This window comes from Hippoglossus hippoglossus, chromosome 3, assembly GCF_009819705.1.
Source record: "Hippoglossus hippoglossus isolate fHipHip1 chromosome 3, fHipHip1.pri, whole genome shotgun sequence".
NCBI classification, from domain to species: Eukaryota; Metazoa; Chordata; class Actinopteri; order Pleuronectiformes; family Pleuronectidae; genus Hippoglossus; species Hippoglossus hippoglossus.
Window position 1 is genome coordinate 17,737,536 of NC_047153.1, and position 27,820 is coordinate 17,765,355.

Consider the following 27,820-nt stretch of genomic DNA (forward strand, 5'->3'; position numbering starts at 1 on the left):
CCCATAATTAAATAATTGTTGGGCCTAATTTTGGGTTTGTATGATTTGCTCTACAATACAATACGCACAATGTCTACGGGATGTCAATAAAGTTAATTTAAAAAAAAACTGTGAGCGGAACTGTACCGGACGTCACTTCCGTTCCGCGAAGCTGAAATTTGGCGCCCTGGTGGTTTAAACAGACCATAAACCGACAAATGCGGCGGAAAGACGATGAAGAGAACGTGACGACAAGCGTCCGAGCCGCCGGTACTTTAACGGAAAGTGCCGCTGGGTGAGGCCGGTGTGTCAGTGAACCTTCTCCGGGTGATGGAGCCGAAGAGTCGCTCTAAGTGAAGGAAGCTGACCTCTGTACGGACAGATGCAACTGACCCGCTCCGTTAATAACTAACACACTCGCACACCTGCCTGTGGTTCGATCAGAGTCAACATGAACAGAACCAGACTGAAGAAAACCAAGGTGGGTAATGATTCCACTCGCAGGAAACACCGTATTCATTCATTTACATGAAACTACACGACGGTGCACCCAGATCCGGTTTTCAGAGGATGTCAGGTGTGAGTATGTAGTAGTAGTATGACAGTATCACAGTAATGATACAAGTATGAAACATGTTGGGACTCCCAGCAGTTAGAACTGAAGAGAAACGTCTTCAAGAAACTCAACCGAGTCCAGTTGACCAGTATTTAGGACTTGGATGTACCACGACCTGGATGACTGAGAATCTCCACAGACAGATGAAACATGTACTTAAAATATCCTAAAGAAAAGTACTCAGTAAGTTAGTGGTGTATATATGTGTATATATGTATTTAATACCATGATATACCACTAATAACCGACATAACTGCCATAGCTGTTGGTGGAAATGAATTTAAATGAATTATTAACTGTCTCTGTGTGTATGGCTGGAAAACATCAGTCACATCACAAGAGCCAAACATGGAGAATACATCCTTTTAAAGGTCTCCTGTTGTAGAGAGGGAGATTTCCAAGACTGCAGGTTTTATATAAATACAGTGAAGGTATCAAAACATTCAGTCCAAGGGGAAGTGTGCAGCAAATGTCCCTTTAAACCAGCTGAGAGGACTTCTGTAACCCTGAGGACTTCTGTAACTGTGACGTCACAATGAACTGGTTTAGGATTAGAGCTCAGATTTTTGTTATATTAAATAAATAAGAAAAACTGGAAATTATCAGATTATTTTGATAATTTTATAATCTATAAAGAAATTAAAAATAATAGTGTGTTTCAGTGCTGATATCACAGACTGCTGAGTGGTTTACTGGCAGCAGAGTACCCACTCCTTCACTGGAGCTGCTGCCTCTTCACTGTCTAAAATGATTTTAATGTGCTGACTCGTCATACAACAAACAGATGGTACATGTGTGGTGTCTTTGCTTCAGGTGACCCTTGGAGGACAGAAGAACATCTCATCCTTCTTCTCCTCTGAACCCCAAAAGGTAAATAGCACTTCTATTTCTTTGTTGTGTTGTGTGTAAGTTTCCTTTTTTGTTTCATTGTCTTTATTCTTTTTTTTCCTTATTTCTTCATGTTTTTGACAGAACTAACAAAACTTTTAAAACCTTGATTAGGCCTATTTGATTGATCTCAATACCCAATGGTTTTGAAAAGTCTTCGAACATTCTTTTATCAGTTCTGTGAATAGAAATTGGCTATTTTTTTTCCCTTTCATCTGTTCTATGTCCTGTGCATTAACAATTTATTCTTGCTTTAACTGTCTATTTAGGTTTTGTAATGAAACTCAAACCTATATTTGACTGTGTTGCTTTTTAGGGCGAGTCACTTTCAAGTAAGATTTCCATCACTGCATTTGCCAAGACTGAACCTCAGATCAAAAATGATGACAGCGCTCGAGTCAGACTCCACTCCCCGGTAAAGAGGTGCATCCTCGGGGACCTTGAAAACCTCCTGCCGTCCTCGCCAGATTTTCTCCTCTCTGTACCAGAGACCCCGACAAGTCAGATCAGGCTCGCCTCCTCCTCTCCCTCCAGAGAGGCAGGTCGACTGAGCCCCAGGCCCAGCAGAGAGGCCACAAGCCTGGGGAATACTGGCCAGCTGTCCCCTATCTGCCTCAGTCCGCACGCCAAAGGGCAGAATACGCGGAGGACAAAGAGGGAAGAGGGATGTTCTGTCTCCATAAAAAGACTCTTCAGTCCCCCTGAAGAGTCGCACAACGCAAAGAGACCGAGAACCATCATCAGCCCCACTGGCAGCAACCTAACAAGATCTGTGATTGGCCATGGGAGGATGCCTCATTTCTCCAGTGACCAGTTAAAGTCTCAGTCTGAGAGGTCAGAGGGTCACCGCCGTGGTGCTGGAGTGGTCTTCAATGACAGCAGACACCCGACAGTGTCACTGAAGTCTGTGTCTTGCCAGCGAAAACATCAGGAAGAGAGAGATGAAGCTGAGAAAGACTCTGGTTTCACTGTGATAACAGAGCAGAAAGCAGCGGAGGCAAACACCACTGGAAACCCACACACTCGTCTGGACAAGGACACTCGCACACTTACTACTGCTGTACACAAACCCAGTGCACAAACCATCACACCTGCACCACAGGCAGAGGCCACGAGAACAGCCATGACATCACCGAGTGGAGACAAAGGGCCATCGTCCAATCAAGACCAAGCTGGAGGTAATATTGTAATTATACTGACAAAAACTGTAACAGGATCAAATATTACAATATATATGAAGAATATATGAATTATCTTCATACATTGTCATATCTCAGAATTCTGTATCGAGTGACACTAAGTCAATCATTTTGATAATATGATATAAACACTGCTTTAATGGGGCAGCTGGAGCTCTACAGGTAGAGTGGGCCGTCCACTAACCGGAAGGTCGGTGGTTTGATCCTTGGTTTATTCAGTCTGAACACTACATCGCCCTCTTCATCGGCGTGTGAATGATATGTTAGAGAAACGACAAGGCTGTATGAATGTGACTTGTGCTGTAAAGAGCTTTGAGTGGTTGTTAAATCTAAATAAGCTCTATATAAATGCACTCTATTTGCTATATACATCTTTGAACTTTGAATGTTTATTTTCCACTGCTAACTTTTTTAATACCAGGGATGACATCTGCGTGTCCTGTGGAAGAGAAGTTGGATGAGAGCTGGTTTGCAGACTTTATGGATGAGAATGAAGGTTTGGTCCCAGAGGTTAAATCCAAGAAACCACGGTGAGAATAACATGAACAGCCACTCCAGAGTTTATTCAGATTAACAAAACTGATGCTTGAATACAACCATGAGCATCTCCGATGATAATGTTCCTCTCTGCTCCTACAGTAAGGTACCAGATCACGTGATCCTTTCTGGAGGTGCTAACAACCGCTACTGGGTGTTGGATGTTGAGGAGAAGCCTGGTCACAAAACACTGACCATCACATGCTACAAATCTCTGCATCCAACTGAGACATGTCTGCTGAAAGATGGATGGTAATGACGCGTGTTAGGACGTCTGCCCCGGTGACACCGTCATTAACAACCATGTTTTCAATATCACGTGTATCATATTTTTCACTAAACTCCCCAGATAAATAATCTGCAAAATTAAATGTCAGTTAATGTACAATGTTACTTTTTTTTCATACTTTTAATCATACAAATGTAGTAACGCATAAAATAGTTTTCGGCTTGACGATTTTTTTTACATGTTAAATTGTTGCAATAATCCAATATTTTAGATAAAGTGCACAACCTGGCAACATGTTAACAAATTCAATGGGCCCTGTATGTTTCTGTATATGAGCCTGTTTCTATTCGCTCCTTTTCCTAGTAGTTTAGTTGTCATTCCTATTTTGTGCCCGGGTGTTTTCACATTCATAAACGCATACATCCATGTGTACTATTTATCTTTGCTGATTGGTCTTCATTAAGCGTGTATGTAATAATGATCATTTCCTGGCTGTTCCCAGGGAGATGACGCCTGTTTGTTGCGGTGATGTGGTGCACCTGGAGGGCCGCTCCGATGGTGGCTCCTGGGTGGTGGACCGGGAGCAGGGCTTCCTGGTTCTACTGCCTGATAGCCTGATCTCAGGCACCAGCATCTCCAGCTCCATCCGCTGCATGAGGCGAGCAGTACTGAGCGATATGTTCAAGGTAAAAAAACTTTCAAGTATAATTATAAAAATTTATTTTTATCAACTTCTATTGCACATTCGTTTTCCTTTGGATCAATGTGTAATTTTTAATGTCAGAACATGAGCTATATAATCGTGTTATTCTTTGTATCCCGTTGTATCTTGAAATGGACAGCACACTTGCACAGTGTGAAAGCTCATAGTAATATTTTTTCATGTTATCAACACAAGGGATTTACTTTGATTACATTCATCATGTTGTTGCACTCAAATGCTTTTCGATCTTACTGTGTGTTAGTTAGGTGATTGAATAAGACTTGAATAATCAAGAATAAAGGTGTATTTCAGAACATGTTAAGAAACATACTATTACAAGAATAAAAAAAACAACAGGAGATAACCAGTAAGGAGAACTTCTCGATACAAAATCTTGTTACCAATCTCATTGTTTCTTGAGAAACTACACCTGCACGCAGATGTAACTGACAGTAAACTCACAGTCGACCACAAACAAACAAACCTCCTCCACCGAAAAGCCAATTTCTTCCAAGTCTGTGTGGTTTCTCTACAAAATACGCACAGTTTCTTACACAATATTGTCAAAGTCCTGATACATATGATAATGTGGTGCTGATGAGCCAGTATTTATGTATCAGATCTAGGGTTGCAAAATTCCGGGAATATTCAAAGTTGGAAACTTTCCATGGGAATATACGGGAATTAACGGGAATGAACTGGACATTTTGTGGGTAATTTATACTAACTGTATTTACCTTGTCATATACAGACATAAATATAAACATTTTGTTTTGTCATAAGCTGATTTGAGCCCTGAGGAAACTTTGGGCACTTGACTATATGCTTCTGCATCTTTGTGGCATTCTTAACATAGGTCTTTGCACAGTATTCGCAAATGTACACAGCCTTTCCTTCTACATTGGCTGGGGTGAAATGTCTCCACACATGAGATAGTGCACGTGGCAATGTTCTGTAGAATAAGATGCGAAAAAAGCTTGTAAAAAACACTAATGCAATGCCAGAGATATAAATAGTTATCTAAACAATTGGAATCGTCTTTAAAAATATTTTACAATTGATGGATAAATGAATAGAAATAGGTTAGATGAACAATCCTCAATCAGCATGCTTATATATTTTCCCCAGTAATATCATCAAAACTTACCTGACTAGTCCTTGGGCTAATGCAGTAGTGTGGCCTCAATAGCCCTGCTGTAGTGTGCAGGATACTGGGAATTATCTGTGCATGTGATGGAAGAATGCACAGTGCAGGGTTGAAATTCAACGTGCAGCGTGTGCTGCATTCCATACATCTTTAAAATGGAGTTTTGAATTATTTTTTTATTGCTCAGCGTTTAATTTGCGGTAAAAGTTTTTTTTCAAAATTCCCGAGCTTAACTTCCCATGGAAAGTTTCCGGAAAATTACCGGAAATTTTCCGCCCCTTTGCAACCCTAATCAGATCCAGTATTTATTCTCAAAATATCCTTTTTTTCCCTTCAATTGGCCCTAATACTTCTAAGCTCATCACGGAGGTCTGTATGGTGAAAGTTTATTTTTATCGGTTCACAATTTCAACAAGGATTTTATTCAACTCTGTGATATTTGATCTCATAGATTCATGTTTTCATATTATATTACATTATATTTTACAGTTTTCATGATGATTTATATACACTCCCCAATGCTTTAATCTTTCTCTCTCTCATTCTTTCTGTTTTCTGCGATGCAGAGTTTTGACGGTGGCTCAAAGCAGATGCTGAACGGCACAATGGTCCACGAGGTCTTTCAGAGAGCAGCTACGGCCAAAGATTTTTCTTTGGACACTCTGACTAAGCTGGCGGACCAGGCGCTGCGTCGCCCTCAGTACCTGGGAGACATGTAAGTGGTTATATAATACCCTGCAGATCCCATTGGAATACAACGCTTGAGCAGAGCAGTAAAGATTTTAAGTAAACAAGAATACAGTTGGTTAGTTGTAAATGATATTCTCAGCATCAGTCTTGTTCAATCAGGTTGGTGTTCTTCTGTCTGTGTCTCCAGGTACAGTTTGGGTGTGAGTCAGGAGGAGATGAAACAGGAACTGCAAAATTATCTGCCCTCACTGGAACACTGGGCAAAGGAATACCTCAACTCTGCAACACCAAAATCCATCAGTCTCAAAATGTACGTACACACACACACACACCACTGCAGTAGTCTACTTGGTTGTTTTAACCAAGTCTCATATTAATCAGTGTAATTAATGTGCTGTCACATTTTTATTTTAAGTTTCGACTAAAATGTCATCAGAAGTGACACTGTGGATGTTTTCTTACAAAGTAGATCACAGTGCATAAATGTGAATGTGAATAAAGTTGTGTCAACTTAAAGAGCTGATTATCGGTTCATCTGTTTCCATGACTCCAGCCCGAGCAGCAGCAGAGCTCCAAGCAGGGATAAGGACTCTGCAGCGGTTGTCACGGTTACAGAGCTTGTAGATATCGAGGAGAACGTGTGGTCACCGAGATTTGGTCTGAAAGGGAAAATTGATGTGACGGCACGTGTTCGAATCCAAAGTTCAAGACAGGGCAATCACAGAACCCCGGAGGAGAAGACTTTGCCCCTGGAGCTGAAAACTGGGCGAGAGTCGAACTCTATAGAGCATCGCAGTCAGGTTGGTGGACCAGCATGTGTTCAGCTTGGGTAGATCTGCTCTCAGGCAGGTTATAAGCAAATTCATTCAAAATCATTTAACCTGACTCACAGTTATGGTTTCAAAATGTGTTTCTGTGTGTTTATAGGTGATTCTGTACACTCTGATGAGCATGGAGAGATACAATCCCGAAGCCGGCCTCCTGCTCTACCTCAAGACTGGAAACGTGCACCCTGTAGTGTCCACTCGCATGGACAGCAGAGGTACACGTGCACACTTAACGGATGTGCAAGTTGTGGACAATCAATTCACAATCGTATTTTCTCAATTCTACTAAATAAGATGAAAGTGTATCTGATGATCCATGATTGTTACAAAGAGAAAACACACACACACCCACACCCACACCCACACACACCAGAACTACTTCACCACTGAAAGTCCACTTTCAACTAAATTTAACCACATCACAATCGTGCAAAAACCAACGGAGAGTCCTGTCTTTTTTACTCCAGCTTCTCCTCCATCAGCTTTCTTACTAAACCTCTCTGTTTATTACAGAGCTGGTGAAGTTGAGGAACACTTTGGTTCATCACATTCACAACTGTGTGGAGAGGGAAGCGAAGCAGAGCCGCCTGTCCAGACTTCCCGACATCTTGACAGACAGACAAACGTGCCAGTATTGTCCTCAGCAGAGAAACTGTGCATTGTATGAGAGGTAAAACTTTTTGATCTCTCTTTGCTGCCATGGAAGAGGAGAGAAACTACTCAGGTGGCATAAGGTTAAACCAGTTACAACTTTTTCTCTTATTGTCCCTCTTTTCTCCACACCTCTCGTCGCTCGTCCTCCAGAGCGGTGGATAGCAGCTCCGCAGACGTCAGCGAGGATGTTGTGCGAGACTTCCTGCAGCAGGAGACGGGTCATCTGACTCCACCGTATCTGAAATATTTTTCCCACTGGCTGCTGCTCTGTTGCCTTGAAACTGCCACCATGGAGGCAAAGAATGTCCGAAAGCGTGTGTGGCTTCATACGGTCGAGGAGAGGTAAGAAACTTTAGACGTTTACCCTCACGGCGTCCACCAGCTGCTGTTACAATGTCACAATGTATAAACTACAAAAACGCTTATCTTCAACTGTAGTATCTAATTTATTTCGCTCCGTAAACTCTGACTTGTGCTTGTAGTGAGAAGAATGGCAGCTGTGTGGGGAGACTGCAACTCAGTGGTCCAGTGACCATCCAGGCTGAGGGAGTTTTCCTCCATCGCTTCCAGAGAAGCAGTGTCGCACCACAGCAGGGTTCGGTCCACAGCGGCCCGGCCAGCGGGGATCGCATCGTAGTTAGTGACCAGGAAGGTCGTTTTGTTGGCTTGGCAACAGGATACCTGTGTGAGGTCAGCAGGTCACAGATCAGCTGCACTCTGGACAGGTGAGAACAACTCATATTGCTGCCATCTTGAATATTTCATCCCAAAGACAATTCATGGTTTTGAACTTTATTGACAGCTGTTGTTGTTGTGTGTTTCACAGAGACTTGTCAAAGTTCAGTGGTGTGTTGTTTCGTTTGGACGTTGATGAGGGTGTAGTGGGCCTCAGCACTCACCTCACCAATCTCTCCAGACTGATGGAGAACTGTCAGGACAGGTCGGTACAGTAATTGTGTGTAAAAGCACCTCTTGACTGTTTCTTGGACAATTTACACACTTTATTATTTAATTATTTACACGTCCGTCCCTTTGCAGTGATCGTCTGAGGGAGCTGGTCGTTGACCTTCGTCCTCCACAGTTTATCTCCAACCTCAGTTCAGTTCTGCCCAGAGAGACCAAAGACACCGTGGCCAACATCCTCAAAGGTGCCGAAGCTTCTCTCTTCTGTTTTCCTTCTGTGCCTTTCTCACGTCTTTTTCTGTATTCTGTTGAGTTTTCGGGGGGCAATGATGTAAATGGGCAACTTCTTGTAAATAAGAAATTTTGCTAAGATGCTGGAATTGTAGTTTCTTACCTAAATCAATTGAAAAAACAAAAACTGCACACAATCATATTTTCTTATATAAAGACATCTCATCAGTTGAGTGGGAGACTATATGATAGAACTTTTCATATAATAATTATAGTGACTAAAATGATCATTGTAATAGGTTTTGTTAAACTATTGAAAATGTTTAAAATCTATCTTGGGCGAATCAATAAGTAATGTGTAATTTAAAGTGGGTGAATAAAGTCTGCAGACACATGACACATACAGCAGCAGAGCCGCATGTAGTTTTTTCTTCTTTACAAGAGTGTAACAGTTTACATTATTGAAAAGCGTTTAGCAACTAAACCGGACAAATCTTCAGATTTTCGCCCGTTATAAAGTCCCATTCATAATGCATTGTTACCATTATCCCTAGTGCATTTTGGATAATATTTGGTTGTGTTTGTATTAGGACTCAACCAACCCCAGAAGCAGGCTATGAAGAAGGTGTTGCTGTCTAAAGACTACACACTGATTGTTGGCATGCCTGGCACAGGCAAAACCACAACCATCTGCACCCTGGTAAAACATCATCACCTGTAAACATGACCTAGATCATAAATCATCATTATTTACTCCCTGTAAAACCAGGACTCTTCTCTCCATAATTCCTTCTGACTCTGTCTCTCAGGTTCGCATCCTACATGCGTGTGGCTTCAGTGTGTTGCTGACCAGCTACACCCACTCTGCAGTGGACACCATCCTGCTGAAGCTGAAGCGTTTCCGGGTCGGGTTTCTGCGTCTTGGACAGGGCCAAAAGGTTTGCTGTTGTAATGTGTCAAAATAAGTAATTATCAGTTATAATAACCTGTATTTATGAAATATTAAGGAATAACAATTGTATATATTTTGAAAGTGCAAAAGCCTAGAACTCCTGTATTATCCCCTCTCAGTGACCCCCTCCTCATCTTTTTCTGATTCCTGTCCTGTTTTCTTCCACCTGCTCCAGGTTCATCCAGATATTCTGCCCTACACAGAGGAAATTGCCAGGAAGACAGGAATTCATTCTCCCTCAGACTTGGAGCAGCTCTACAACAAGGAGGTGAAGAAATAGTTAAACAATGCAATCAGCTTTTTTATTTATTTAGAAGTTTATTTTTAGAATGTTTTACAGCTGATCCCAATGTTTTTCCCGCCTAAGGACGTTTGACTGAACATAAAATCAGTAAATGTCTTCCGATTCAATACCAATCCCCTCTCTCTCTAGTTGGTAGTGGCGACCACCTGTATGGGCATCAAGCATCCCATTTTCACACGTCGGCGGTTTGATTTCTGCATCGTAGACGAGGCGTCACAGATCAGCCAGCCCATCTGTCTGGGACCCCTGTTCTACGCCAAGAGATTTGTCCTGGTTGGAGATCACCAACAACTGTCACCAATAGTGCAAAACCAGGAAGCGAGGTAAAGTGTGTGTGTGTGTGTGTGTGTGTGTGTGTGTGTGTGTGTGTGTGTGTGTGTGTGTGTGTGTGTGTGTGTGTGTGTGTGTGTGTGTGTGTGTGTGTGTGTGTGTGTGTGTGTGTGTGTGTGTGTGTGTGTGTGTGTGTGTGTGTGTAAATGAGGTGTCTGTTGATTTGTGTTTCCTACCAGAAAAAGCTTATAATCATCATCATTTACAAGTTCGGTCATTTCTTATTTTCTTCTCCAGGTCACTTGGGATGGATGAAAGTCTATTTAAGCGACTGGAGCTCCACAGTGAAGCAGTGGTTCACCTCAATGTACAGTACCGGATGAACAGGTAAGTCTTATTTATTATGATCCATAAAACCATTCAAATGGCTATTTCACAACCATTAACTGCTAATATTATCAATACAGAAGTAAGTGTAGCTACTGTTAACTTCGTTATGAACTGTATTTAATTATATGGGTTTAAAGTATTTCCACTCCATGGTAAATGATTTGTACTGTGTTTGTTTCAGGCAGATAATGTCTCTCAGTAACTCCCTGATGTACGAGGGTCGTCTGGAGTGTGGATCAGAGAGGACGGCCTCGGCTCTGCTCACTCTGCCCTTCCTGCTCTCCGTCCAGTCGGAGCTTACTTCCTACTCTCAGACTCATCCCCAGCATGACCTGGCGTGGATGCAGGCCACTTTGTTGCCTGGCAACCCTGTTTACTTCCTTGACTGCTCAATGGTTAGTTGAATATAGAGAATGTGCTTCAACCAGTAGTTTGTTGTGTTTTTAAAAAAAAATGTGTTGTGTTGAGACAGAAAATGTTCGTTCTGCGTTTTTTACATATAGGCTGAAATAGATTGTTTCTATGGTGGTAGGTGAAGCACATAGGGCAGCTGCTGTAACTGTAGAAGAAAGTGGTCAAAACAACATGACCACTATTTTATAGTGTATTAGGTGTTGAGTTGTGCTGGTCTTAATGTTTGTGTCCCCTGTTTGATTCCAGGTGCCGGCACTGGAGTCGGTGGAGCAGGGAGGTGTAAGCAATCACAATGAGGCTGCTCTCATTCACATGTTGCTTTCACTGCTAATAAAGGTAAATCAACTGATTCTCAACTATTTATGGCATTAAAGTTATTCAATACAATGACATAAGTGGGAGTGGAATAGTCTTGTGGGCTGACTATGCTGCTTATTTCTTTTTTTCAGGCAGGGTGTAAGCCCAGTGATATAGGCGTCATCGCTCCCTACAGACAACAGCTGAAGAGCATCTCTGCTCTGCTGCTGTCCTCTGCTTTCACTGGGGTGGAGGTGAACACAGTCGACAAATACCAAGGACGAGACAAAGGTCTGATCGTGTTTTCTTTTGTCAGGAGCACGACAGAGGAAGGAAACGTAAGTGTTTTACTTCCCAACTCCCCTTTCCACTCTTATCCTGGAGCCTCTGTCTCTTTATGGATGAATAAATGGGTGAAAACCTGACATGACCCCTCCCCCCCTCTCTGTTAACAGTTAGGCGAGTTGTTGAAGGACTGGCGCAGACTGAATGTCGCCATTACCCGGGCCAAACACAAGCTGCTGATGGTGGGCTCTGCCACAACACTGCGACGCTACGCACCTGTGGAGAAGCTGCTCAACCATCTCCAGCAAGAGAACATGATATCCTTTAGAAAAACATCATGATGCTACCTCTCCAAGTTTCTTAATTTTCACTGCAAATCGTATGAATTCAGCTTTACATGTAATGAAATTTAAAGTGTATCGATCAGTTAGCTTCCTATGTTTCAAACAAATAACTTTTTTTTTTTTTTACATATTTTGTGTCTGCAAAGTTTTTTCCTGAACGTTTACTTCACATTATCAAGCTCCCGCCAGCTGCTCACAAGGCCTTACCCAGCATGCACCTATGACAGACGGCAGTGTGAAGCCATGATGGTGTCGCAGAACAACTGCTTGTCTCACAGTGGAGCAGACGGTCGCTGTGGGAACTTCAACAAGGCAGCGCCTGGGAACCAGTCCGAAAAGGTCCTGTGTGATCCGTCAGGTTCTTGTGATCAAATATAAAGTACGAGCTGTAAACACTTCTGCAGGTGTCAGTTGTCGATGACACAAAATAGTGTCACTATCAAGTGGATTTTAACTTTGTCAATATTTAACAGACCAGTTCTGACATCTGAACAACTTGTCAGCTTTGAAACAAACACTGCGTCATATCCACATTAAATGTGTTTTTATAATCACAACCTTTATAATACAAATAACTCGAAGATTGAGGTGGCTTTGGGTCATAAAGTTGATATTTTGATAAATTTGCAAGTAAATTTTTCGACTGGTACATTTCTAAAGATTGTGAGAATATCCTTTGATGTTCGAGTTAGAAGACCTCATTCTCTGAAACTAGTGACTTACCCTCAAAAGATGTGGCTCTGTTGTCATTGTTGAATTCTTTTTAACAGCACACAGTTTGTATTCCAGTTTTAGCAGTGTATGTGTAACTGTCCCCATTGTGCAACACTAAAGAGCAAGGACTGACCTGTTAAACCTGTTCCACACAAAACTAAAACTAGCTCAAACATGTCTGTAATAGATTATGGTACGACGCATCAAATGAGGAGTGGTCACTTTTCATAAAGACAAGATATTTTTGATCAAATACCTCAATTCATACACTGAAAATTTCACAGGGCAGCAAATGGAGACCAAACAGTCAGATAAGCTCATAAATGTCTGTCTACGGGAAGGAAAAGTTAAGCTACACAACATTACGATAACCAGAATTACTATCAGTCTTAAATGACTGAGTCAAGTTGTCCATCTTTAAACTCAGGTAGATGTTGTATAAAGGACAAGGTAATGGCTGCAGTGTGTATTGTATTTTATTTAGTGTATAGACTGTTGAACACTGGACCTCATACATACTTGAACTATTGTTTTATTCTGTGAATGAGCATCACCAGTCATCAACTGCAAAGACATACAACAAACTGTTCTGAAAATAATTTCTCATTTAAAAAAGAACATTTATGGAATCATATTGTTAGTAACAGCAAATACTAAAGTAAAGCCAAGCATTTGAGTTATTTCAATTCCTTTGTGTAACGCAGATCTAAAGCTACACAGAGACTGAATCATTTTAGTAGATACTAGATGATATCCTAACTGTTAAAACTCTGAATTAGTAGGAATAAATACAATTCATGGGATTAATTTATTTGTTTAATACAATGAGTAAAATGTTTCAGATAACATCCTAATGACCTGGCGAGCTGTGATTCTTCGATTGATCTGTTTTTCTTCCAGCACAATCGCAGATTTTACGTGTTTTGTTTTTGTGTAATATTGTGATTTTTCTGATATATGAATAAATAATACAAATCCTAACAAAGTGTATGATGTTTCGTTCTTGTATTTTGTTGCCCGTGTCCTCTTCTACTCTCAGGAACAAGTTGACTGTTTCAGCATCTCAAACCCTCTTTGCTTGAGTGTGAGTGTGTAACTACAGTGTGATGGTTCCCTGCAGAATAGTGACAGTTTGTCCAGCGATGTTGATTCTCCCATCGTCTCTCACTTCCAGTTCCAGCTCCCCACCTCGACTGGAGCACTGGTACGCTACACACACACACACAAAAGATCTGAGGGTTAGTATGGTACAGTTCAATAGTGATGACTGCCTGAACCTTTGTCATCAACTAAATTATCACCTACATTTTTTTAATTTGTAGAAAAAGATTTTGCCTTTTTAACTGTGGAATTACTTTTATCAGGTGCACCATTAGGTCGGTGCACTTCTTTACCTGATCTCCAACACGTTGTCTGTTATTAAACAGGTTTAGGAATATATGTACTTCAAGGTTTCCTTCTATACTGAAATTTTAGTGTTGTCCCCAACTGTCTTTTTGGATAAAGAGTAAATGTAACGAATGCAATATTGATTACCCAGCATTTTCTTCTTCCCCAGTTTCTTAGACCAGTAGCTACCGAGGACGGTGTGAGCAGAACCTGCAAAGACAACAAACTCATAAGACCAGAAATTGAAGAACAAATTTTACAGGAGCGAAACTGAACATTTAAAAACGTTGCTGCAGTAAAGTGCTGAACATCTTAAATACTCATACTTTTCCTTGGACCTGTCACTTGTATGTTAATGTGTAGAACACATTAATGACAATGTGATATAAGATTATGTCGATGTATTCTAAGAAAAAAAATATCCACCCTACATTCAAATGAAGCAGGGAGAATGTGGAGGAGTGGAGGTGTAGTATCTGTAGATTTACCTGTGACGGGATCCTCTGGGATTCCATTCCATGGAGCAAAGTATCTGGAGTAGAAGTCGTATCCTGGCTGGCAGTCTGGAGACCCTATTGGCCGACACACATTGCAGTGATGGGGTTAGGGTTAAGATCGTAAAGCTGTCCAGTGATACCCCAACTGGTCTGGCTCATAGACTGTATATATAAGGTCTGGCTACATGATTTATTCTTTACCTTTCATGGTGAGAATGAGTCCTTTGACTCTTCCACTCTTCTCACTTCTCTGAAGAGTGACGGGGTCGACTTTCAGACTGGTTAACACTGACCTGCAGGCAACACACAATGCATTTTTTATTAATTTAAATAATGAATTTAAATGATGTTTATCAGAACTGTAACATCTTTGATCCTTTTTCAGCTTGTCTTCATCTTGACTCCTTGGAATATATATTGTGTGTGTGTGTGTGTGTGTGTGTGTGTGTGTGTTTTGACTGTGACCTGTCACAGCTGTCAGCCAGTCGAACCATCAGTTTCTTAGTGTTGTCGCTCAGATAAACATCCTGAACTGGGTGGTTTCCAACTGCTGCCTGTTTCACACACAGAAGCAGAGATGGAGTTTAAACACAAGAATTAACTCTCACTGCTCTACTGATGGGCTCATGTGGACAGTAAAGCAGGAGTCAGTGCTGTAGAACGTTCCCTCATAGAGAGAGGAGGTGTCTGTAAGGTCCGTCCTACTGACCTTGATGATGTCTCTGAACTCACTAGGATCCTGCAGAGAAAAAAAACTGTTATAATTCTGGCATTTTGTCGTTTTTCTTTTGATTTTATTACGGTTCTGCTCATCAAACTACAGCTGCACTGTACGTAACAACACGGAGCTGGTTGAAGAGCTGCTGGGTTTCACAAAAGCTGTTTTCTTGATAGTGATGCTGAGTATTGTTAGCATAGCATAGAAATTAGTGACTGCAGATGTGTCTTCGCTTTAATTATTTTGCTCCATATTTGTTTTTTCCACTTCCGTCACTGTATTGCATGGTGTTACTAATGGTTTCATATCTTTGAGCCCTACAGATTTACATAGTGGATCTTTTACCCTTTGGCAAAAATGTACATCTTTAACCTTTAAACAAATAAGTGACTCTAACTTCCTGTGCGACACTGTCCTGATGTGTTGATCTGACCTCATAGACACACACTGTACCTCCTGGGTGGGCGGGTTGAGAGGAAAGTCCATGACGTAGCCCTTGCTCTGCTTGGTGACCGCCAGATCTCCACTCCTGGTCTCAAACACCAGTACAGGATTCACATTCTCTAACAGATGGACCATATGATTATTGGATCTGATACTCACATTCTGGCTGATGATTTAAGTCTTTAACTGTAACTGAGTAATGTGAACTTCTTGGCTAAAAGATCCTTTGCTCTTCTGTGTATCAAGCTGCATTGTTTTATACATGGAAACTGTTTTACAATAACAGGATAACATTAAAATACCCGCCAGTTTAATTAATATGATTATATTCAACTTCATGTCTTCAATGGCCCTGACCAGTCGGTCATGCTGCCACTGCGTTACCAGACTAATATACTCTATCAATATGTGCATATGTGTGTTCAGTCTGTATCTTACTCTTATGCTGGAACAGCACTGCAGCGGAGGCCAGAGTAGCGTGACCACACAGATTCACTTCAGTGGTCGGTGTGAACCATCTGAGACGGAACCTTGATCCTGTTCATCACATCACATTTTTCAGATGGGTGCTTTATCGCAAACACAACTTCAACATGTCCGTCCCCCTCTGTGTGTAACCGTCAACAGAGACCTTATAATCACAATATGAGAAACCGCTTTGCTTAAGATTTAGCAAAGTCTCTTTCTAAAGGGAAATTTACACTTATCCATCATTTCTCGTGTGAAACCAAAAATGTTGCATTAATCAAACAAAATTTGTCTTTGCAAACACAGTGATATCCTGTCCCAATTCCTCACTGTATACTAATATTAAGCAGGTTTTGAGTGTGACTCTCTTTCTTTTTTTCAGTTCCCCACATTATTAGACTCATGGCACAAGATGAAAATTTATAGTCCTACAACTATTAAATTCCTATGGGAAAATGTTGTGATATTCATATGCAACATACAGTATCGATGAGCTGATCTGAAGTGGATATTGATAATGATCAGAGCATGAACTTTGTCTCTCTACAACATCGCTCTCATACGGTGGGACCAAAAATTCAAACTGTTCTTTCAAAAGTCGACAAATTACCATTAAAAAAAATTTAAATAAAAAACTTTGGACACAGTGATTATTGGCCAAGATCCACTGAATTGCTTGCAGCGGTATTGTCTCCATTCAAACAGTCTTGAAAACAAGATGGTCGTACAAGTTATGATAAAGGTTTATTAACTGTAGTGAAATTCAGTGAGCAGATATTATCTGACCTGTGGAGAAAGTGTCAGAGGGGTTGATCGTGGTGATGAAAACAGTTTCTGACAGGTTCATCTCTGCTGCTATCTTCTGATACAACTCATCACTCAGCTCCTGTTGGAAACACATACAGAAATATTTTAGTTGTGACACATTATGTCACTGTGGTGCATACATACAGTATAGATGGATGGGTGGAAAGTATGTCAGGCTGCTTAGTTACAATAAACTATGTAATCATGTGACACATGAGCAACTACAATTTTGTGGAAAAATGCAAATATAAAAACACTGTGCATTAGCCTTAATACTCACGTGCATTAGTGGACATACTGCTGCAGGGTTTCCCTTGAATGGTAAATTAGTGAAGGCGTCCACTGTAAATACTGGAATCTCCATCATGTTTACAGTGAAAATAATTTTAAACTGACTGTTGACTCCAGCGAGGCAGTGAGCACTGGGTTTCAGCCTTCTGCTGACAGTGGACTTTGGACACTGTCTACTTGTTTTGTCAGGGTTGCCAGATTTTCAGCCTGTGTTCGGCTTTATGAGCGTAGTGTCAGACGCTCAGTGTGTTGGTGTTAGTATTGGCTCAGACTATAATACACCTTTCATTTAAGACAGTCAATGAATGACTGGTTACCCAACAGCTCTTGCTTTGTTTCGGATGAATGGCATGAGCTTGGTTTTGTGCTTGTTACACATTGACCGTAAAGACCTATATGAAAGGGACACATGTTTTCTGTCAAACAGGGGGGGGGAGGGGGGTTACTGTACCACCTGCAACATAAAGGTTATGGACATACTAATGCATCAATAATTATAATTCCATGAAATAATATACCTTAATGTGAAATTGGACAATTTACATAATGAGTATGAATAGTCTACTCTTACTTTCGCTACTATAAGGATTTGTTTTATATATATATATAATACTTACTGTACTTTTAAATGTAAGACTTTTACCTTTAACAAAGTATTTCTACACCGTGCTGTATGAATAATCTTCTAAGGCTATTATTATTATTATTATTATAAGTAGTAGTAGTAGTAGTAGTATTGAATAACGTTATCTCGAGTAGTCTCGCGATATCATACCTGAGCGGTCGTGTGGGCGGTGTCACCTGAGGCTCGGGACAGGAGCAGGAGGAGACAGGAGCAGGGGGACACCGGGGACAAGAGGCGACTGTGAGACACCTCCACCGTTTTGTTCAGCTGACGTGTGGTTACATTATATCTGGGGCCGGTGACAGCGCACGACCGTCAGGAAATGAACTAGTTTGTCTCGTTTCGTTTGACCGCTGTCGGTGTCCTACCGTTAGCTGCTAGCTGCTAGCTGCTGACCACTGCTGGTGCCAGGCTAACGGTAGCCTGTCAGCAGACTGACAGCAGCAGCAGCGACGCGTTAGCATCACGAGCTAACTCTGTATCCAGGCCGACTAATGTTCTCCTGTGGCGACCGTCACAGAAGCAACTGCATGAACGAATATGTAACGACGTGGACACGTTTGTGAAGCTTAAACCTACTTTGAGACAAGGTTTAGAAGACAGGCTAACTTAGGCTAACTAAGTGCTACGTGAACAGTCCTGTTATTTCCTGTTGTTCCAGCCTGTTTATAAGTGTCTAAGTTCCTGCAGGTGAAGTATGCTGTGTTGTTTATAGCACCAACATAAGCTACATGCAAAATGATGCTGTGCTTTATTACATTAAGACATTTGTGAGTGATCTGCTCGTGCCCACTTTGCTTCTCTGTTTATAATAATAACTACAAATAAAGTATATCACCATTAATACTAAATGCATACATAAGCCAAGGAGAAATACTACAGAGACAAATGAAAAGAGCAGTTAGTTGCTGTTAAAGAAGAATTGTTCTGTTCCTAATGTGGACTCGGCACATAATGTCCAGTGCTGGGAGAACAGGGGAACAGGGGAAGCACAGCATTATTTGATGATGGCAGTGTTGTGTGTTAAAGTACCTCAGACGACAGTAACATAATGTCATGCTGCTGTTTTTACTCTCTGTGGCAGTGAGGATGTCTGTGAATGACGAGGGCTACGTGGTCCGGATCAGAGGACTGCCCTGGTCCTGCACACAGGAGGAGGTGGCCAGCTTCTTCTCTGGTGAACACACACACAACATTACAACATGACAAAAGTGTTACGTGACTGAAATGACATTAAAATATTTTGTTCTGTGTTGCAATTGTAATGATGTGTCACGATTCTTTGTGCTTTTTAATGTGTCTTAGTTTTAATGTGAGTGAACATAGACGTGACAGAAGACTTGATATTGACATTAACCTCCATCCTACATAACATCTTGTTGTTAAAGCACAGACACATAAAATGTTTCTCGACCTTTTCTGAGCTTTTACATCATCTCAATGTGTCAAAGTGTTGTTTCTGTGCTGTCAGAATTTCAGGCAAATACGCTATTCTGTTTTCTGCCATTCCAAATAATTAAATTAGATGGGACCCAGTTGTATTCTCTATTGTGAGATATTCCTTTCTGTATAGGCAACATTTTAAGGAGATTTTAATTAGTCTTTCTGATTTACAGACTGTGACATTGTTGGCAAAGTGAACGGAGTGTGTTTCACCTACTCTAAAGAAGGCCGTCCCAGTGGAGAGGCGTTTATTGAGCTGAAAGCATCTGAAGGTTTCAAGAACGCCCTCTCCAAGGACCGAAAATACATGGGACACAGATACATAGAGGGTAAGTGATATAAACAGGCATAACACACTAATGAATCAGTGAGTATTTTTCCCATTGAGTTTCTCTTTAGTAGTTACTTTAATAGTTACTGCGTTATGTAATGTTAATACAAATTACTTGGTTGCTTACATCTCATTAATTTACTTTAAGGATAGTTTTGCTTTGTATTTGCTTTACATGCAAAGGCTTTAGTCATCATCTGTACTGATTTCACTGTACAGGCTTTTCTCAGATATTTTCATATGTGTGATGACTTCAGAAGAATAATCTATTTGTATCTATGTGTATTATTCGAAGTTTAATTGTCCTTTGAAATGACATGCAGTATAACATGTGTTTGTTATGCTATGTCCATCTGTCTGTGTATCTGAATCAGTGTTCAAGTCAAACCGTAGTGAAATGGACTGGGTGCTGAAGCGTAGGGGTCCTGCTGATTATGACAGCTGCAGTGGTTGCATGCTGAGACTTAGAGGCCTGCCCTTTGGCTGCAGCAAGGAGGAGATTGTTCAGTTCTTCTCAGGTACATGAACACTTCTAATCACTCTATTGCATTGTACTGATCTTACACACATTAAGCTGAGGGATAGTTTTTACAGACACACTGTTCAAAAAGTATTTTTTCGCTTTCAACACAGTGTATGATGCTGAGAAAATTACAGCCAGCAAATGTCCCAAAAGACAAAACCTAACCAATCACAAGTCAATATTTATGTCTATCCCTCTATCACATAACCTGTCTCCATAGGCTTCACAGGCAATTAACATAAGTAACATACCAGGAATGTAAAATACAACAGGATTAAAATTAGACTGTGTGTTTACAACAGTCCTGAATATTTTTGTAAACCCAAGTTTGTGTTTGTAGAAAAGTTACTCAAAAGCGATCCACTAGATTTACTGGCTCCTTTTAAACACTAACATGGGATTAGGAAATGTGACTGATTATGTCATGATTACTGCCAACTTTGAACTCTTCACACAGTGGATCAGCCTCAAACTAAAACACTACAACATCAACATACAGCAACATTCATGTTATCGATCTCCATATTAAAAATAGTTTTTTTTATAAACCTAATGTACCTTATTTACAATCATCTTTCCCTGAGGTAGTTAGGACATTGTATCTGCATACAAGCGTGTGTGTCATGGCCCTAATGTGTGTTTGTTCTTGTACTTTAAAGGGAAAAATTTAAATTCACACATTATCTACTCACCACTATGCCGATGGAGGGGTGGGTGAAGTGTTTGAGTCCACAAAACACTTTAGGAGTCTCAGGGGTAAACAGTGTTCCAGCCAAAGTGACATCTTCTTCAGAAATAATAAAACTACAGAAAAAACACATAACATGCCTCCATACTGCTCCTCCATGTTTTAAGCCTTAAAGTCCTTTACCGGACGTAATGATGCTACCGGACGTAGCGATGGGAACGTGCACCCTGCGAGTGCCCTTTGGTGAGAGAGAGTGTGTGGTTTTCCTGTGTGTCCGTGTGAATGTGAACGCGCCTCTGAGGAGGCTTTCGGTGGACATTTAGGCTAAAAACATGGTGTAACTTATGCCGTTTTGAGTTGAATATGAATGTCGGGGCTTCCGGACACTTGGATGACACCACACGAGCAGTATGGAGGCATTTTCAGTTTTGTTCTGTCTGAAGAAGTTGTCCGGTTTTTCTTCAATTGTATTCGATTTGGCTGCAACACTGTTTACCCCTGAGAAAAGTGTTTTGTGGACTAGACCACTTCACCCACTCTATCGGCATAGTGTTGAGTGGATAGTGAGTGAATTTTCATTTTTCAGTGAACTATCCCTTTAAGTGCAGTCATACTGGGTTGACTAACTTGTCCTCGTAAAGAACTATTACTGTGCTGTTTACCACAATAGTGTTAATGCATTGTTTAGCTTTTTGTTTCTTATATGAACTACATGTCATGCTTCAGGGTTAAACAATAGTTAATAGTAAAAATAAAAGTATCGGCTGGGCTGGATTGAGGGAGACAGTCCCGTGACACTGATCTGGGGTCAGTACTGTGACTCTTCTTACTGGCAGCCTCTTTATAACATGATAAACTCAATATATTGTTAATATTTTATGTGTCCCTCAGCACTAATATATAATATTTTGGCCAATGATGTAAATTCAGTTTATCAGAGGAAAAAGTCTCTGAATCCATTATAATACTGAGTACTACCCTGACTCCAGATCAGTACTTGTTTTATTCCCTTGCTGGACAAGATGCCCCTTTCTAATGCAGTCTTATGAGATGCCACAGTTGTTGTTTATCCGCTGTCATGATGTATATTAAATCTTATAGCTCCAGTGATGCAGTGGGTGTTGTTCTATATCAGTCTACCTACCCACCTATGTATTTATGTGTGCTTGGGTTGAAGGGTTGAGAATCGTGCCAAATGGGATTACTCTGCCAGTGGACTACCAGGGGAGGAGCACAGGGGAAGCCTTCGTGCAGTTTGCCTCAAAGGAGATAGCAGAAAAGGCTCTGGGGAAACACAAGGAAAGAATAGGGCACAGGTGGGACAGATGGGAAAGGGTTGGGCTTCTACTGTAGTACCTAATGGGTTGTCATATTATAATCAATATGGTATTAATGGGATTTGGTTCTGTTATGGGTGAATGATAAGCATGGGTTGGTGTGCTAAAATAATGCTTACAATAAAACGGTCAATGAATTGGGTGGGACATGTAATATTAATTAAAATGCTAATGGGTTGGGTTTAATGGGTTTATGTGTTGTAATTATGGGGACATGCTGAAAATTGGGATGAAAGTTCATATATCTAATCTTTGAGTTAAAGGTGGTTTGATTGTTAAATGCCATAGACAATTTTACAGGCGGTCATTTAAGATACATGTATCAATATTGTGAAAGAGGGGAATAAGTTTTAGAGTTTAGCAGAGAACAGTCAATATACCCTCAACCAGTGAAGCATCAGATTATTTCTGCTGTGGTAACTAATTAAAACGATCAGTGGAACACCTAAAAGCCCTGTAAGGATTTCTTTAACTGTAAGTAACAAGAGGTGAGGTTGGTGTAGACATCAAGTTCAGCCCTAAACCCATCTACTGATGAGATTTTGTTGAGGTAGTTCTGTCATGCAGACTCCGATCTCCAGGCTAGAACAATTTAGACCACTAGTTAGAAGTTATTTGTGTGTGTCTCTTAATCTGCACAATAACCCTTAACCTCTAACCCCTCCTCCCAACGGGCCTCTTATATTACAGGTATATAGAGATTTTTAAGAGCAGTGGTAATGAGATCAGAGCCTACTATGAGCTGCCCCGGCGGGGGATGGGAGGCCAGAGACCAGGACCCTATGATAGACCCATGATGGGGGGCCCACGCGGAGGGTTTTTTGGACCGGGGGTTGGCCGTGGTGGGGCTCTGATGAACACCATGAGGAGCGGAGGAGGTTATGGAGGAGGTAAGCACCTTTTTTATTTTTGTGCATTAAGTGTAATTGATGAGTACTGAAACTAATAGTACAGGAAAAGTAAAATGGGATGTCGCGGAAAGCGATATAAAACCATTTAAATTCCCCTCAGCCTATGTTTTGTTTTTGGTTTCAGTAGTGCTGTTAAACATTTAAAAAAATCATCTCAAAATGAAATTCAGTGTCAACCTTGAACTTAAGTAGCAGATAGTTCAATCCATGGATTTTAGATTTTTGTCTGTTCTGAAGTAAAGAAGCCTATTTTAAAATTATATTTTCTTATGAAGGAATGTTTTAAGTACATAATACAATATATTAAACAGTACAATCAGCAGTATGCAGCAATAAGTTTACATAGACATCATGGAGCAACTTGAGGGTTCGCTCCACTTTGCTGGTGGAGCGGTAGGTTAATCGGGTCATGGGCCTATAAACATTATTTCCATTTTTTTATCCTACAGAAGTTTTACCATCCATTGACCCCTGCTTCAGATGTGTTCAGATTTTCTATGAATGTTAAATTGACACGTGAGGCCTTCTATTGTTCCTCTGTGCCGGTGTCTGTGTCCAGGTTACAGTGGCTTTGACAGTTACAACGGTTTCGACAACTACTGTTTTGGCAACGACATGTTTGATGAGCGCGTGAGAGGAGAGAGGGGAGGAAGAGGTAAAGTCCAGAATCTGTTTACCTAGAGACTGGCAGTCAGCCTGATACGGATTTCCTGTTTGAAAACCTTCGTTTATACACACAGTTTCACATTTTTTCTAATAACTCATTAAAAAAAATCTGTTTTCATTTGACATGTTTTCACTTTGAAGTTTATTCAACACCTACACATTTTAAGTTTGTAAAACAGGGTTTCTGACCATCTTGGTGTGTCATTTCCACAACTAAAACACAACCTCTCGTAGGAGGCTGAAGTAATGAAGATTTCACACTAAATATGAGAATATGCTTTTAAGAATACTTAAAAACACATGTATAACCACAGCCCGTTTCATTAATATCCACTGTTTTTGTTTCACTTCTTGAGTAAATGTGTCAGATTTCTCCTTTCTTGTATGTCCATGAAGACAGCGTGGTATTGGTTCTGCTGTACGACTGACCTGTGCGTTTGTGTGTTTGGGCTCAGGGATGGGAGGCCACAGTTATGGTGGTCAAGATGATGGTGGCTCAGGCTTTCACAGCGGCCATTTTGTGCATATGAGGGGTCTACCTTTCCGTGCCACAGAGGGAGACATCGCTAAGGTAAGAACACACACACAGACCAGTTACTTCAATTATCTCTCTCAAACACTTTCATACAGTGGAAGTTTATTTACAGGTAGAAAAAGCTCTTACATTTCATTTGCTTAAGTCTATTTAAAGGATTTTTTTCTTGCCTGTAGCAGGCAGTGATATTAGTTGTAAAGTTGTTTTGTAAATGATCTCAGGTTGTCGAAGATGTTACACACATAAAAACTAAAAGTGTGTGTGTGTGTGTGTGTGTGTGTGTGTGTGTGTGTGTGTGTGTGTGTGTGTGTGTGTGTGTGTGTGTGTGTGTGTGTGTGTGTGTGTGTGTGTGTGTCTGTGTGTGTGTGTGTGTGTCTGTGTGTCTCTCTCTTCATGTAGTTCTTCTCTCCTTGGAATCCACTGAGGGTTCACATTGATGTGGCTCCTAACGGCAAGTCGACTGGAGAGGCAGATGTGGAGTTTAGCTCCCATGAAGATGCTGTGGCAGCCATGTCCAAAGACAAGAACCACATGCGTATGTCCTCCATTTTCCTCTTCAGCTTGTCTGCTCTCTTGTTGGCCCTGGTGATACCACACTGTTACACTACATTATGCAATGTTCATGACTCAGAATGACTTGCTGACCAATAGCTGAGTGGCTGTGTGGTATCTACTGAAGCGGAATAATAACACAAACATGAAAACTCAATTGATAATCTGCCAGGATTAGATTTTACTCAGGCAGGTTGTAATGTTGGAATTCATGTTTATGATGGCACATTGCTAACATAAATATAATATGTAAAGTAAACACACAATCAAACTATGTAAGTTCACAAGTATCACAACAATATTTGAGATATTGCAGATGATACATAAAATAGTAACCATGTGGATTTAATTTACACAAAACAAAAATGCAGGTTCCTCAGGCCTAATTCACACTACACAATTTCCTATTCGCTGTTTTGCAAGTCGGCAACAAAAGCCCCCGATAGGCACTCGATCACTGGGTGTGAATTCTTCAGAGACACAATTAGAGAGGCTCGCTGACGGGTCCCGGACGCATCGCAGATTCTGGTCAGATTTCCAACCTGCTGGAAAGCTAACTGGAGTCTGTGACAACTCCGGCCAACCAGATTAGATGGGTTAAAAGTGGTGAAGGTATTCATCAGGGAAATCAAGCATTAGCCATGGTGTTGGACGGGGTCAGACAGAAAAATGCAGCCCTCTTTTCTCTCTATTCTTTACAACTGATGTCCACGGACGCGTCTCATCTCCTCCGACCTCATCTGTCATTCTGTGTGCAGGATGACATAGAAGAGCAGGGAGATCAGTCCGAAAGTCGTGTAGTATGAAACCAGCTCTAATGGGCTGAATGATGAACTGATGTTTTCTCCACAGAGCATCGCTACATCGAGCTGTTTCTCAACTCGACCTCCAGCGGAGCAGCTGAGATGAGTGAGTTTTTATTTAAGCGATTTAAAGTTTGATCACCATTGTCAAATTAACTTTTTACAGTCCAATGAGCTTTTCTTGTCTTGAAACAATTTGCATCCTTTTTAGACTGACCTATCCTTTGCCACCTCTTTCAGGTCGTGGCGGGGGGGGTTACTACAGTAACTCAGGAGGGGGTGGAGGCTCACGGAGCAGCGGGCTGCGAGGTGCTTACTGATGAAGTCGTCCCTCTTCCGATCCATCCTGGCGTTTGTTTCACATCTCTTTAGCCCACATTTACTCAGCTCAAGTTTCTAAGCAGGAATGCTGATACAATCACTAGTTCATTTCGTTCGAGCCATTGTTATTACTGTGGGGTTCTAGTATAACTTCACCTTCACTACAAACAGACCAAATATGACTTTAACAAGCACTATTATCTCACCATTCCTAAAAGCACATGAAGAACAAAACATGTTGTAGCTGTTGGTGCTGAACATGATCGAAGCATCATTGTTTCTAAAGAAAAAAGTTTAATTGGATATTGTTGTATAGTTTTTCATAATAATAATAACCAGTTTTTGAATTGGATTGAAAAGGCAGAAACTAAATGTGAGTTTTTCAATATTTTATTGAGATGTACTTTAATTTATCTTGTTCCACATCTCACTTGTTGGTAAGAGATGTAAATCAGTGCTGACTCAGGATCATGGACGAGACATGCATTCGGTGTGATATAAATAAGATTGTGAATATCGCTGCACTGTTAGAACTGAGCATGGTCACTTGATGACACTTTTAGGTGATTGATGCTCTTTAAGAGGCCAAGCAGGGAAAAGCAAAGACAAAAACAAGCAACTGTAGGTAAAAACACTTCACATATTTTAAAACCACTTTTAAAAATCTTTTATTCCAGTAAAAGCTTCTTTTCAACAGAATATTTAACCATTGTTTCCACCTGATTTCACACCAGCTTTCCTGCTTTGAAAAGTTTGATAAATGTGAGCTGTTGTGTTTTTTTTATGAATGTTTTCACAGTTCATTAAAGAATTAAACTAAGTTGAATATTATATTCCGCTCTCAAAGAGTGGAAGTGAAATAAAGGTTCTATATTTGAGCTGTAAGATGCTTGTGCAGCTGTTGTACATTTTGCCTAATAAATTTTATATTTAATTCTCCACGTCTCCCTGACTGACATGTTATTGTAAAAACATCAGATTTTTTAAAACTCTGCTTATGAGGTGTGTAATGAAGAAATGAAAAAAATTTGACCTGACTGATTTAAGCTGGACAACAGTAGCTAAATGTTTAACTGTAGGAAATTCCCCTCCATTGAAATGACAGTAACCAACACAAATCATCACAAATTTCTTGATTTAATCTGAATCTGAACCAGTCATGGCAACATACTGTTGGCACTAGAGCTGACATTAAAGTGGCAGGATTTAGTAAGCTAAAGGGCCACGGTGATAATCAACACTATGTATACACAACATACAGTCGTATTAACACTGTACAAGTCCCACTGAAAGCTGGGAGATTTGAAAGAGCGACGCTGCGCTCAGTGTTTCAGACCTGAAGACTTTCCTTGTACAACTTTTTATGATTATATGATCAAATGTGAGATGATTTATAAATATTTGTGACAAGAAAAACACTTGAAACTGAAATCAACCCAGGTCTGTTTTATCTCATGGGAATGAATACTTACTGTTCTTTAAAAAAATTCACAGGTTGTAAACATCGTGTAAGAGTACAAAACCAGAATGTGCAGTGGAACTCAACCTGTCACTGAAACACAGTCATCAGCTTCACAACGCTAACACAACGTGTCGCAATCTTTCAATCTTGATTTAAGATAAAGAAAAACATCGTGTAGAGTTTCAGACTGTGCTTCTTAGGAATGGAGCAACAGTCAAATATGGTTCTTCCACAACAGATTACATCTAAACTCAAGTTAACAGGGTAAACTCAAAACAAGTTCCCTGGACTCAGGAGTATAAAACAGAATTAATTATAAATACGTTAAAATTAATCTATATTACAAGTAATATATATGATTGGAAAGTGTTCAAACATACTTTGTGGCTTTGTCTTCACTAACATCCATCAGTGGTTCAAAGAGCCAGTTGTAGAG

The 27,820-nt window shown here is 40.6% G+C and overlaps 3 protein-coding genes across 3 annotated transcripts; 2 read left to right on the forward strand and 1 right to left on the reverse strand.

Annotated features, from left to right (window-relative positions):
* dna2 (DNA replication helicase/nuclease 2) lies at positions 1–13,131 on the forward strand. Its single transcript, XM_034581854.1, has 26 exons — positions 1–460; positions 1,409–1,465; positions 1,800–2,661; positions 3,104–3,212; positions 3,322–3,471; positions 3,951–4,134; positions 5,865–6,013; positions 6,176–6,298; positions 6,542–6,788; positions 6,916–7,030; positions 7,329–7,485; positions 7,620–7,811; positions 7,952–8,194; positions 8,296–8,409; positions 8,508–8,617; positions 9,194–9,303; positions 9,413–9,541; positions 9,731–9,823; positions 9,989–10,182; positions 10,427–10,516; positions 10,701–10,914; positions 11,180–11,269; positions 11,383–11,568; positions 11,686–11,832; positions 12,030–12,766; positions 13,005–13,131. The coding sequence occupies exons 1-25, from the start codon at positions 431–433 to the stop codon at positions 12,081–12,083; spliced, it is 4,149 nt and encodes a 1,382-aa protein (XP_034437745.1). The 5' UTR covers positions 1–430; the 3' UTR covers positions 12,084–12,766; positions 13,005–13,131.
* On the reverse strand, positions 13,088–17,553 carry LOC117759625 (phenazine biosynthesis-like domain-containing protein 1). The gene is made up of 10 exons (XM_034581862.1): positions 17,177–17,553; positions 16,876–16,975; positions 16,060–16,158; positions 15,631–15,740; positions 15,169–15,198; positions 14,925–15,013; positions 14,661–14,752; positions 14,451–14,534; positions 14,110–14,172; positions 13,088–13,782 (listed from the first exon to the last, which is right to left on the reverse strand). The coding sequence occupies exons 1-10, from the start codon at positions 17,261–17,263 to the stop codon at positions 13,670–13,672; spliced, it is 867 nt and encodes a 288-aa protein (XP_034437753.1). The 5' UTR covers positions 17,264–17,553; the 3' UTR covers positions 13,088–13,669.
* Positions 17,554–17,986: 433 nt separating this feature from the next.
* Positions 17,987–26,861, forward strand: hnrnph3 (heterogeneous nuclear ribonucleoprotein H3 (2H9)). The gene is made up of 11 exons (XM_034581859.1): positions 17,987–18,052; positions 18,897–18,989; positions 19,429–19,584; positions 19,961–20,104; positions 21,975–22,113; positions 22,825–23,024; positions 23,605–23,700; positions 24,167–24,282; positions 24,646–24,781; positions 25,651–25,707; positions 25,842–26,861. The coding sequence occupies exons 2-11, from the start codon at positions 18,902–18,904 to the stop codon at positions 25,919–25,921; spliced, it is 1,212 nt and encodes a 403-aa protein (XP_034437750.1). The 5' UTR covers positions 17,987–18,052; positions 18,897–18,901; the 3' UTR covers positions 25,922–26,861.
* Positions 26,862–27,820: the final 959 nt, after the last annotated feature.